The sequence below is a fragment of the Drosophila ficusphila genome, unplaced genomic scaffold (assembly GCF_018152265.1).
Source record: "Drosophila ficusphila isolate 14025-0441.05 unplaced genomic scaffold, ASM1815226v1 contig_414, whole genome shotgun sequence".
Taxonomy (NCBI): Eukaryota; Metazoa; Arthropoda; class Insecta; order Diptera; family Drosophilidae; genus Drosophila; species Drosophila ficusphila.
The window spans coordinates 2,754,302-2,767,407 of record NW_025064328.1 but is presented as its reverse complement, the minus strand read 5'-3'; the positions used below and the strand labels follow the sequence as shown (position 1 = coordinate 2,767,407).

The following is a 13,106-nucleotide window of genomic DNA, read 5'->3' as shown; positions in this document are numbered from 1 at the left end:
ATTAAATATCAGAAATACCAGCACTTAAAAATTTGAAATCAATTCTAAGGATAAACTATACAATTTATTGCATAGCTAATCCCATCAAGTAAACTGTTAATTTGCCAGCGAATAATGTTGTATAATTTAAAAGGCAATTGTTTCGAAAACCTCCGAGGATTCGATGGCCTGCCCGGATATGATTTCATATTGCCTTTCGTTTATTTTCGACGATTGGCTTTGGCGCTCATCGATTCATTACATTTGGTTTTCCACTCGCCAAACCGAGAAATAAATGCGAATTTTCCGCACTCGTATGCATGCACATTTTCGATGTGCAGGCAATCAACGGGGTTCTAAAACTATGCACCATGCATTTTTCACCAGCCGCAGAACAATGATTGCCATTGTTCGCCGGCGGGGCGAGTTGTTTTGTTGATTTACTACTGACCCGATTTTCGGGCTTGTCAACACAATGGCCTAGTGACTAGCCGGGAAATTTGTCGCCGCTGCCCAGCTATGTGCAACTAATAGTTGCATTCTGCTCCTCGCACGGGTTAAAGTTTCCCCCTTTTTCCACCCACCCCCTTTCCTCGACCATCAGTTCGCATAACTTTGGGCGCCACATATGCAAGCCATTGTTTTGGGGCGAAAACAGGCATGCAACAGACATGCCACGTGCCCCAAAAGCCCCGCCTCGTCCCGAGGCAGTCCCTTAAAGTTGCTGGGGAAAACGCCTAAAGTTATGTAGTGTAATTTTTTGTGCCCCTTTTTTCCGCCCGCCCACGGAAAAAACGTTCGCTGGGATTTTCCGTTTTTCCACTTTTTTCCACTCTCTCTGCCTTGCTGCTGCTCCAAATTGTTGCATATTTTGCGGCATATGTGTTGCCGTAATTTGGTTTACACGTCCACGACTTGACAGACGGCGGCAGGAAAACCCTGGAAAAAGGCGATGACGAGAGAATGTTGGCGGTGCGGGAGTTTAATTTGAGTTTTCCCTGGCTTTTTTCCCGGCTTAGGGGAGGAGGGTATCATTTTCAAGCTGAGCGAATCCAATGATCGCCTTGACTTTTCATCGAACTGTGTCAATTTATGTGTGCCGAAGTTCCCATGGGCCATGGCTTTTATTTCTTTCCTAATACAAACTCTCGCCTGCAATTTTGCTGCCTTTGCATTCTGTGATTTTTCATTGTGCCAGTCACTTGCACACACACACTCTTACACTCTTGCACTCACACAATCTCACACTCTCATTGGAGGTCCTTCAGCTGCCTCTTGTGTGATATTGAGTGCACTTTGTCAAAAGTTATTTTGCAACATTTGCTATTATGCGCTCGATAACAATTTTATAACATTTTCCACCAGCTCCCCCGCTTCTTCATTCCCTTCATCTCGTTTTTTGCGTTTCGCAATTTATTGTGTTACATATATTATTATTGTGTACTGAAAAATGCATTTTTCATGACATAACAACGACCCGTTTGGCATTGGCAGCCCGAATTGGGTTGCCCTGCCCGCCGCCCATTTCCCATTTCCCATTTCCCATATTCTATATTCAGTATACTCCATCCTCCCGGCGACGGGAAAAGTTTTGGGTTGAAAAATGGCTCTTGGCCTGGGTTCGGGATTCTGGTACGGCACTACGAGGTCTTCCCGCTCCACGGAACGGCATGCGTATATAAATTGTTTGCGACAGTAATTGGAACACAATGTTAAAGCATGAAATTTTAATTTGATTTTCGATCGAGCCCTTCGAGTTTATTCAGGCTCGCCCGCAGATAAAAAGTTGCCCCACATTCAAGTTTACTGAGAGTCGTTAAGAGAAGTTGATATGATTGAATGCATAAATACGAAGGAAGGTATTTGGTTATCATCACCGGGGGTTATCGGCTGCCTTAAAAATTTATTGAGAATTTATGGCAGGTAATTGGATTCTTTTCATGGCTATAGTTTACGAGAAATTTATTTGTGCTGCGCTTTTAAGGCTTCAATTTAACGAGGTGCATTGTTTGTGAAACTATAAAGAAAATTTAAAGGCCAAATAGGTTTTATGTACAAATTTTAAGTTTACTATGCGGGTTTAAAAGCTGTTAAATATTTTATTAAACTTTTATTTCGTTACAATATTTATGGGTTAAATTGTTAACCGCATTCTACAGAATTTTGATATTTTTGTGAAACCCTTTCAACAATTATTTAGCTTCCCTGAACTTTCCCATTTTCTTCGTGTGTCATTTCAAAGTAAACTTGTCTGCAACTAGTTGTTGACTTCAATTTAGTCGCTTGATTGTTTTTTGACGTTCTCTGGCTTCCCTTTGCGGCCTCCTCGGCCATATGCCATCGAATGAATGGGGCTTCCATGGCACTCCGCCCTAATCGAATGACATTCTTCGAGAGTGATTCTTCTAGTTTCCAGGTAACCCACATGGCAAAATGCCAGTTGCCTGCTGTCCATTGTCTTGAGTTGGCCCGTCTGGCGACTTGACTTGGCATTCATCTGCCTTTGTGCTGGCCCATTCGAAAGTAAACTTAAAGCTGGGCTTTAGTTTTACTAAATTTCCCTGCCCTAATCCAATTAATCACAAATCCCCTTTCAAAATGGGAGGAGCTTGTAAGCCGCTTGGCATTATCAATCAACTGGGAAGGAAGTATTTATCGGACAAGCTTATCGATTACACATGCGAAAAGTTATAAAATTCGATTAAATTTCAGAAAGACTATAAAGGCAAAGCAAAACACCAGCAACAACGAAATTCGCATCATTAATTTTTTTGCTGCAAAAATTTATCGCCTATGATTATGCAGGGGGCAAAAAAGAAAAACAGACAAAGGACTAGAGGGAGAAAGCGGGGAAAGCCATTTCTAACTTTCTTTCCCATTCGGGGAGGAGGGCTCGGTTTTCGCCTACCAATCATTATTCAATATGTTGACTTTTGTGCTTTCCACATTTGTTTCGCTCCAAGCCACATAAGTCATGTTGTCGGTGGAAAGGCGGAAAATGGGAAAGGGCATGCAAAAGACAAAGAAAAATTTGCTCAAGTGGTGCGAAGGGAAAGCGCAGCGCGTCGATGTGGAAATTGTGATAGTGAAAGGAGGATGGGGGCCATCCCATCCCCGCCCTTTTTCGCCTTCCAAACAATGAACTGTGCGGCAACACTGTCGAAGTTGTTTAACTTTGCATTTGTCCGGGTCCCAGGCCCCAGCTACTTTTTGTCCTTCCCCGAATCCCATTCCCATTATCCTGAGCGGCAGCTTAGTGTAGCCTTTGATTAAGGCCACCTACAAGTGTCAGCTGGGCGAGTGAAAAGGATCCAGGTGTCGATTTGGCCAGGTGGGAAATCACTAAACTTTAACTGGCAATTTAAAGTTTTTCCGCAGATACCTTTTAAAGTGATTTTTTTTGTTTGTTTTGTTTAAAGGATTCACAGCTCAAAAATAAATCACCGCAAATCGGAATAATCTGCAATAATGGAATGCATTAGATTCATTTGATGTTTGCCCAGCGCAAATGCAATTAAAAGTTGCGAAATTAAAAGCAAATACAAGGACCGAAAAATTTAATTACGCATATTAATTCAACCATGGCGGAGTGAAAAATTAAGACTATTCTCCCGCCTCTCTGTTTATCTTTATTTATTTTTCAGCTCCGCCCACTGGCAATTCATTTGCCATCAATAAAGCCACCGCAGATGGATGGCACACAGCTTTATTGTTTTTCACCCCCGTCAATTATTGCGGAAAGTTGTCAATGGGAATGAAAATGAATTTTCCAAGGCGAGCGCATTCGAAATGTGATAAAAATTCAAGCTGCAAATGAACTTGCCAATGAATGGTTCCGTTTTCGGTTTTGTAAATTTAATTTGCGTTTGCCCAACTGTTTTCGCCTCTATTGCCTGATGTTTTGCGGTTAACCAGAAATGTTCGTCTGCAACACATTTGCAGTTTCACAAAGCTCGCAACGAAACGAAACTAAACGAAATGATTTCATCCGAATTCACCCCTTAGCCAGCCAGTCTGTCTAACAATTTTCCGGGATCGTTTGCATTGTTGCGGTAAATTGGTAAAATTTACATACCATTGGCTTTTATTGTTTATGTATCGCTGGCATCGCATCATGAGCTAGCTGATGATGGCTTTAAAATTGCGGCGATTAAAATGGCAGTTGCTGTAACCTCTTTAGTTCCAGTTTTGCTTTTATTCTAATTGGTTTGCACAGCGCTCGAAATAACACTTATAATTGGCATTTTCTAATTACTCAACAGTTTATCGGGGATTTGGCTTCGCTCGATTATTGATTTGTTCAATGAAGTGAAAGCCAGTCAGTGGTTAGTTCACTGGGTCAGAAAAGTGTTGTGAAAAGTTTTGAATTTACATAGTTGTTGCCTTTTATATTGGGTTTATATAAATATATGATAATATTCATAGATATTACTCATTTAAATTCAGGAGGTTTAAAGCAAAAGTTGCTTCAGTTTTTTAGGGACCTACTTTCGGTTTCTCTCCTTTATCCTGGGCCATTTTAAAGGCCATAAACCAAAGACCACTTCACATTTCGACCATAAATAAGGGGGCACACCGGCTTTTAAGTATTTCGCTGGGGAAACGTGCTGGAAATGTGGAGAACTAGTGGGGACGGCACCTGTCCTTAATGGTTTTCCCACCATATGCTTGATTTATTTGACAAAGGAAAAGTCAGGGGACCTTCAATGCATTTGCTGTTGTCCGATAAGTTGGTTCTTGACCTGCTTCGTTTTGTCCTTTTATTTTTTTTGTGCTGTTGTGCGCTTCTGTTAACATACAATCGTCATGTAATAGTTTGTCAGTGGGCTTCGTTTTGTTGGCCTGGCATAATGACAGCTGTGCGACATGTCATGGGATACCGGGAATGGGGTTTTCGGAGGGGGCCGTTTGCATGCAGAGTCACATATTGATGATGTGCGTCAAATGTCGCTGCTGTTGCTGTCAATTTTGTGGGCCACAATGGCGGGGGTATACCGCACACCCCCTCCCTTACCCCTGTGTATTCCCCATGGCGGCGTTTGCCTTCATTTATGTTGCTCAGGGGTCAAATGTTGTTGCTGTCGGGGTTACCAGTTGTTGTTGCTGCTGTTGCTGTTGTTGCTTCTGCTGCTCTTATTGCTGATTTTACTGGCTTTGTTGCTGCTGCTGTTGCTGCTGCTGCTGCCGATGTTGTTGATGTTGCTGCTGTTGCAGCTGATGTTGCCGCTGCAGCTTGTTTGACAAATTGATCGCGTGATATGTTTGCCCAATGCTGTCATTGTTGTGCTGCAATGGCCGCATAGTTGTTGCACCCACTGTTTGCTGCCGCACAAGCATATTCCGTTGAGTTGCATTAGTTTACACTGCATACAGTGCTTTCCACAAGGCAACACCCACACCCCTTGTTCTGTGTATGCGCCTGTATATTTCGTACTCGAAATTGCTTTCGATGTAAATCGAAACCTTTGTGTCCGGCAAATAAGCCGAGGTCGAGAAGAGCCAAACAACTGCAAATTGGTAAGCCCTTGTCGGACAACTTTGTAACGGACTTTTGATTGGGTTCAGATTCTTCAGTCCTCCTACAGATTTCCACATATGCATAATCGAGGCCCACTCGTCGTCGCTCCGACGACAGTTATGAGTGGGTGGGTGGTGAAGGTGGTGGTGGTGGTGGGATCCTGGTAGTCCTGGGAGTCCTGGCAACGTCAATTCGTTAACAGCTCCGTCAGCTTTGCTGCTAATTTTGTTTGCCCTGTGTCGCCCACCCGAAAGCCACCCAAGCCCCCGTCACAGTGCTGGCTAAAAGTATGCGCACGCTTTGTGCAGTCCGAGTCGCCACAGTCGCCCCTCTTCCTCTTCCCCTTCCCCTTTCACCCCTCCCCACATTCGTTGTCGTCCCTTTTGTTTGCCCAGCACTCCAAACACTGCAGACAGAATGCTGTCGAAAATGTTGCCGCCTGATGTCTCTATCCAGTGTGTGTGTCCTCCTCCATCCAGTTAATCCGCCTAACGTTATGCAACAAAGTTTTTGTGGAAAATTAATTAATTTCATGTGCAAACAGTTGTTAGATTTTTTCCCTTTCACCTTACCACCGTTACCCATCCTGCCGTTTAATTGGCTTAAAACATTTCCGTTGCTCGCCATTCTAATTAGATCTCCTTTTTGCAGATTCCTCTACAAATAGTACACATGTGCCAACCTGAAAGCTGAGCGGTTTCGGACGGAAAAAAGCCGAAGTCGAATAGGAAAATCCATACCAACGAATTCCTGGATAAGTGATGAAGTCATGAGACCGACATTCGATCGACGCCTCTGGATATTATTGTTCATTATTTCAGTACAATGTAAGTAGCCGACAGGCCAGAAAAAAAAACAACAAAAACTATAGCAAATCCCCACTCACATATGTTTTTTACGGTCCTGTTTGTAAGTGTGAGTGTGTGTGTGTGTGCAGGATGTTGAAATGAATGGGCCAAGTGGCCTCAGCAGGCCAAGGAGCTCATATATTGCCGGGGCAGAGAGAATGGACCACTTTGTATGCCGGCAACGTGTGAAAAATAGTTCACAGATAATCGCAGTCAGGCAGGTCACATTATTTATGCGCCAGCACACCAGCTTACCACCATTCCCATCCTAACATCCTTGTTGGCATCCTTGGGATCCGCTTCCCATCCCCTTATCAGCTTGATATTCTATGCCACATGCAGCAAACAAAGCCATTTCTTTTATTTGATGTGCGTTTTGGGGGCCAAATTGGAGGAAAAAAGCCGAAGAAAGCTGACCCTGGGCGTTTTCTGGTTTCTGGCATCCTACGGGCAACGAAAAACAGGTCCTGCATATCAATGGCAATGGTCTGTAAATAAGGAAAATCCAACCCCCCTCCTGCTCGAAATTCCTCTCTAATGCAATGAGTAATATGCCATTGTCAATGTCTATTGGGTCCATGCGGCGTATGAGTAATATGCAGCATTGTGATTCATTTTTTCGTATTTGTTTTTCTGGCTGAACTGTATTTTGTTTCACGGCTAAAATCACGAATTTTCTTTCTTTTAATGGGTCATCTGTTACTTTATGTGGCAAATGATAAATGTGAAATCTAAAACTCACAAATGCATTGGTTACTTTGGTATTTTGTCCATGCAGCTCTTGAACAACATTTGATTTTGGTAAGCATGTTAGCAAATCGAAATAAAATTCCCCCAAAATCCCTAACAAGCTGTCGCATCCGATACAAATTTTATTGAGTATTCCCAACCGCTCACGACTTCATTCAGCGCGGGGTCACTTCAAGGTTGCAATCAGCACTGCAAACACACACACACACGCACACCCACCCACACACACGCGTACAGTGAAAACCGAACTGAAGTGGAAATTCAAGCACTCCCTCACTGCAAAGGCAAAGAAAATGCCCGGCATTTTCCCCGACAGTTCGCACGCAGACATTCAAACACACTCACACACACACACACACAGCGAACGGAAACGGAAATGCGCGTTCAAGAATTTTAATCTGCATGCGCAATTTCGCGTGTGAGCTGTATGCCAAAAATGGCGCGCACATGTCGGCCAACTGGCGACTGTGGCAACACCACGCCCGCACCACTAGTGCACCGCCACCCGCCGCCCAGGCACCGCATGCCCCACATGCCCCACTGTGGTGCGCCTTGGAATTTCACGCGTTTATTTGCAAAGATTACGAAATGCGACCGGTTGCCGCTAAAGTTTTGTATGCGCTTCCTGCTGCCGGCGATGCCTTTTCCTTCTTGTCTGTCTGCCAGTGTGTGTGTGGAGTGTGTGTGTGCGCGTGTCTTTTCCTTCCACGATTTTCCACCTACCCTTCCCCCTCTGCATCCCTTTTGGCCATTTTTTGCTCTGTTTGCTTGTCCGTCCGTCCGCTTCGCTGACTTGTTATGCATGCAAAAGTCTGTGGCAAATACACAGACCCCGGCTACACGCCACCGACCCCCTTCGAAGTCCTCGCAGATGGGAGTGACATGCAAAATATTTTTGCATAAAAATGTTTGCCCACCAACACGGATCGGAGTCCTTGCCGCATCCGCATCCGCATCCGCATCCTGGCAGCTGCATCTTACCCTTAATTTGATGTGAACCGGGTAGAAATGTTAAATTTTAAAGCATTTCAATTTCGCATTTTTGACACACGCAAGTTGAGCATGAAATTTGCTAGATATACATACATATATACAGAGTACGTTGTATAGCCGTTTTCCGTTTTGGAATTTCACCTTGGATACCAGGGAGTTTTCCCCTACACCCCCTCCAATCCCCGGATACTTAATGTCCGGCATTCTATCTCATGTATTTAAGCGTACTGCGTTTGCTACGTGCTGTCCATGCAAAAGGACCCTCGACTCCTATTTGCCGCTTGCGAAAACAAGGAGACATCGGCGACGGGGCGTATTTCATATTTAATAAAGTGGGACGCATTTTATTACAGGGCGGTGATGAAATCAGACGATGATCTGCCACATTCCGTGGATTATTGACCTGTTTCATGGGCACTTGTAGGTTATTAGTGCTGTACCATGTTGTTTTACGCTCGTTTTTATTTCAATATCAAGTCTAGTGCTTTGGAACAGATTGTACTTTGTAGGCTCTTAAATATTTACTATCAGGGTGCTACAAAAATCTTTTCAAATAAAAATCTTAATTTTCAACATCAATAAAGGTCTTTGACAAACCTTGACAGATCACAAAATCGTAGAAAATTACTCATTAGTTCCTTAAAATTAGAAAGAAGTTGAGAGGATTTGTGAAACAGGTGGATTAAAGAATTTGTAGAATATATTAATTTCAAGTTCTCGTTACATTTTGGGTTTGTTTCACTTTCAGATTAATTCGCCTACTCAAAAGTAGTCCATGGAGTAACCCAAATTTACCCAGATCTTATCTCCGTAGACGGCAAAAATAGTTTTTTCTTAGCTGCTTAAATTTCTGATGTTACCGATTTTGCGAGAGCAGCAACCGCAAGCCATATTTCTTGGCCAGGAAAAAGGGAGAAAGGGTGGGGAGGGGGAGGGGATAGCGGCTCTTGAGACCCTCGAAACTGCGGCACTGATGATGTCGACGGGAATGGAGATGAGTGGTGCGGCAGGGAAGCTGCCAAGTCGGCGACTTAGTTAGCCACTTTTCTTTCATTGAAAATGCGCCTTTTGTGCCTCAAGTGGCGCCCCCGACTTTTGTCTATTCGCTAACCAACTCCGCTCCCTGGCGATCCGATGGAAAGAAAAATAGAGCCAGCTAGCTAGCTGGCTGCGGCTGCCTGGCTGCAAGTTTATTTTAAAACTCGACTTTTGTACGCTCAAGTTTACTTTTGTGGGCGAATTACTTTTCGGTTATTTTTGTGGCCCAGTCATCGCCGGTTCTCCCTTTTGGCCGGCGAGTATCTCTTAGCTGATTGTCTTGTTGTTCGGGTGTCGATGCACAAGTTGCACTGGGTGTTTTTCAATGGCCTTGCGGTGGGTGGCGGAGTTTATTATGTGAGCCAGTTGAAGTCGATGCTGCTGCCGCCGTCGCCACTGCGCAAAATGCAATTATTAAAAGTTTTTCAAGTTGTCCGCTCCTTATACATTTATTTTTCCTTTCTTCACCGCTTTTGTCGTGCTCTGAAAATTATAGCCGGCGCCATTTTGCTGTCCATAGTTCTCGTCTTAACCTTCTACGCTGTCATTTTTTTTTCGTGCTGTTAAACATGGCATAGCAAATGTAGTCCATTGAAAAGTTTCGCGTAAAGTTTCCAGCAGAAGTTTTTGTTAAAGACGTGAGTCCAAAAATGTGGCAAAGCCAGCAGGCGAGGCAGCTCTTTAAGCCCTGTTGTTTTTAGCCGGAAATGTGCACGGATCGCGGAACGAGAGGCCAAAAATACCAGAAAAGCGGAAACGTGGCTAACAATAAGAGCTGCAAAGGGCAGAAAACGCGAACTTCCGTTTAAAATTTCCTAACATTTCAAGCTCACCCTCTTGACCCCTGGGAAAGCCCCCTTGAAATCCCCTCAAAAAAGAAAAAAAAGGGCGGGGGCAAAAAGAAAACCCCTTCGTGTGGTCAACACGTAACAGACGCTACTGGGCTTCCTCTTCCTGTCCAGACCGACCAAAATTGGCCGCACACTAAATTGCACACCTGAGAATTAATGCGCCGGCCACTCGAAAGGCGTTTTCCGAAGCCCAAGCAGCGGCGGCAATGGCCAAATTGGTAAATGGAAAATGGAAAACGGCCAATGGGGGCAGCAGCAGGCCAACAAAAGGTGTGAAGGCCGAAAGCGATGCAACCTGCAGTTGCAGACAAATGCAAAGTCAAATGCTTTTCGCAGACAGACGGGAAGCCCGTCTAAAGTTGTTGCCAGTTGTTGGCCAACGCCTGCGGGCCCTGTCGTCTTTTGGCCAAGACCGCACAGTGAGAGCACGAAGTTTTGGTTACAATTGAGCGGTGTTACCCAAAAATTGAAGAATTCGATAACCTTAATCAAATGCTTTCAATTCAATAGTTGAACTATAAATAAATTAGAGTAATCTGCAATAATACATTCATTAAAATTTAATTACCAGTTTATTGTTAAAATCTCACTTAATGAATAATATCACAAAGATCAGAAGTATTTTTTGTGTGTATTTATAAGGCCAAGAATATCAATTTACCATGAGTCCAATAAGGGAGCGAAAATAAACCCAATTAATGCACTCAACTTCGCATTTTTTGTGTGGCGTTATCTTGGAGAGAATATCTCACATAAATGAAATATATATCACCTTTTTTTAAGCCCTGGATGTGTGCCGACTTTATTGACCAACTGTATAATGTACAATTCCTTCTGCTTTTCGACTTCTTTCGTTTTCCGAGGCTCAGACAAAGTTGCCGTCCCATCCGCTCGGCTTTTCCTTGGCTCGCCCTTTGCTGGTAAAAGCAAGTGAAAATAAATTAAGTGGAAGTAAGTCGTAACGAAGTGATACATAATTCCTTGTACTTTTCCGTTTTTTTTTTTTCGGGCTGTTCCTCCGTCCTTCGAATCCTTGGCGCCGTTTTCTTTGTGTGCTTTAACAATTGAGCGCAAGTTTTGGTGTAGCCAAGGAAAATCGAATAGCTTTAAGCGAGGGATTTTCCAAGGTCCACAGCTTAAAGGATGTTAATTAGCAGCACTATTAGCTGTAGTGAAATTTTGTGAAAAGCGGACGGTGAAAGTTGGGAAAGTTCTGGTAAATTTCCGGCACAGTCCCCCGGTAAAGGTAACCTAATATACCGTAATTCGCCCTTAATGACCCAGTTGAGAAGACCGAAGAGGTCTTCACTCGGCGTCTAAATAGCCTAAATAACTTAATATCAACCTGAGAAGCGCTGTGATTGAGAGGTGGTGGCGCCCAACGAATTTCGGGCTACCTTTTTCAGCTTATTGCTACTTAACTAAGCCAACGATATCATTTTATTACATGGCTCTTGGCCAGCACTGCCAGCTTGCCGAGCCGGCGATTTCACTTTCCACGGAGCGTGGCTTTAACAGGACACCCTCTCACCTTTCAGGATATCCCCCAACCCTCCGCCCTCTCATCCCCCTCCCTCCTTGGAGGCCATTAACGTGTTTCGTTTCATTTAACTTTTACGCTCTGCTACCCCCGAAGTCCCCCAAGCCCCCCCTGAACCTGCTATTCAGCACAGGACTCTGGAGTTTTGGTCCTGGGGAGCGAAAGTTTTACCTGCTGCATGCTTGACCCCACAATGTTTCAGCCACCCAGTGGGCGGCAGGCGGTGGGTGGGTGGTGTGCTCAGTGTTAGATGTGACCTTCGGCGCTGACAGCAGCCGTCATTAACCTTTCATGACGAGGGAGCACCGGAGCACCGAGAACAATCAGGCGGAACAGGTGGGACCGCCGGAAGTTGACAACAGCAACAACGACAGCAACAACGACAACGAAAAACGGCAAAAATCGCTGGCAACAACCAAAGTGAAAACGAAACTTTGTCGAGTGTTTGAGACAATGTTGTAGTGAAGTATAGTACAGTATATAGTATGTTTCACGTTGCCAATGTTGAACTTTGACTGTTGCGGGCTGTTTCAGGTTTCTTGCATCGATGTAATTTGGCTTTAATGCGTCTGGCGTTGTGACAGTTTCCCCCTCGGTTTCTGACCCAGTTTTCTTCCTTCCTTCTCTTTTTTTTTGTTATTTTTTTTTTTTTTTTGGAGCATGGCATTTTTGTTTAACTAACCGCATGCCACGCCCACGCCACCGCAGTTGCATATAATTTGGCAACCGCAGTTTCTGGCTGCCTGCTTTGCATTTGGCATTTGGCGGGTGAAATGTGTTTGGCAAACGAATTTGGGTTGTCGCAAATAGCAAAATTGGGGACACTGAAAAAGCGCTCTACGCTTGCCAGGGTAAATAGATGAACTCAAATATGGAGCGTGTAAGCCCCAAGGTCGCCAATTGCAGATATGGAAAATGCTTTAAAAAGCTTTTATCCAACCTGCATTGTAAAGCATCCGCCTGCACTGGGGAAAAATCCTTACAAGATTGTAGGTTGGATAAATAATGCTCACTATGATCAAGATAACATAACTTTTCTAAATGCTGCTTTAAGATATGTTATTTAAGAGCAAGATTATGTTTAATATTGTTTAACTAGGTTAATGGATTTTGCTGCCGGCTTAAAAGCATAGTTTTTACCCACTCTCACTTAAGTTCGCAGTGCAATGTCCTGGGAAGCTGCAAGGCCACACGGACTGCACTTAGCATCGCATTCGGATGCATTTTCCTTACGGAAAATCAATAACCATTGCATAGCGGCACGTGTGAAAGGACCCCGAGCACCGAATGTCATTCAGCCGAGCCAGGACAACTGTCGCTACATAATCATAATCGTAACCATGATGAAGGAGCGCCGGTGACGACAACGACCACAATGTCGACTGGCTGCCCTCGAGTGTTTTATCCTTGACAAATCCTTGTGCAACAATCAGCAGCAACAGCAACGGCAACCGAGGAAAAAAAAACGTTGTGGAAATGTTACAAGAGCAACGGAGATGGGTAGCAGAATAGTTGACAATGGCAAATGCGCAGCAAAACGTCTAAATGAGGCCGAGACTGGGATGAGGCCCTACTCTACTCTACTCTAC

At 44.2% G+C, this 13,106-nt stretch overlaps 1 protein-coding gene across 3 annotated transcripts in view; it reads left to right on the top strand.

Annotated features, from left to right (window-relative positions):
- Positions 1–13,106, top strand: part of LOC108094853 (irregular chiasm C-roughest protein) — a 123,977-nt gene that overhangs the window by 25,062 nt on the left and 85,809 nt on the right. For all 3 annotated transcript variants that reach the window (XM_017195660.2, XM_017195661.2, XM_017195662.2), the window contains one exon: positions 6,149–6,324. In XM_017195660.2, the coding sequence (XP_017051149.1) occupies positions 6,267–6,324 (58 nt within the window). In that variant the 5' untranslated portion in view covers positions 6,149–6,266. The remainder of the gene's footprint in view (positions 1–6,148; positions 6,325–13,106) is intronic.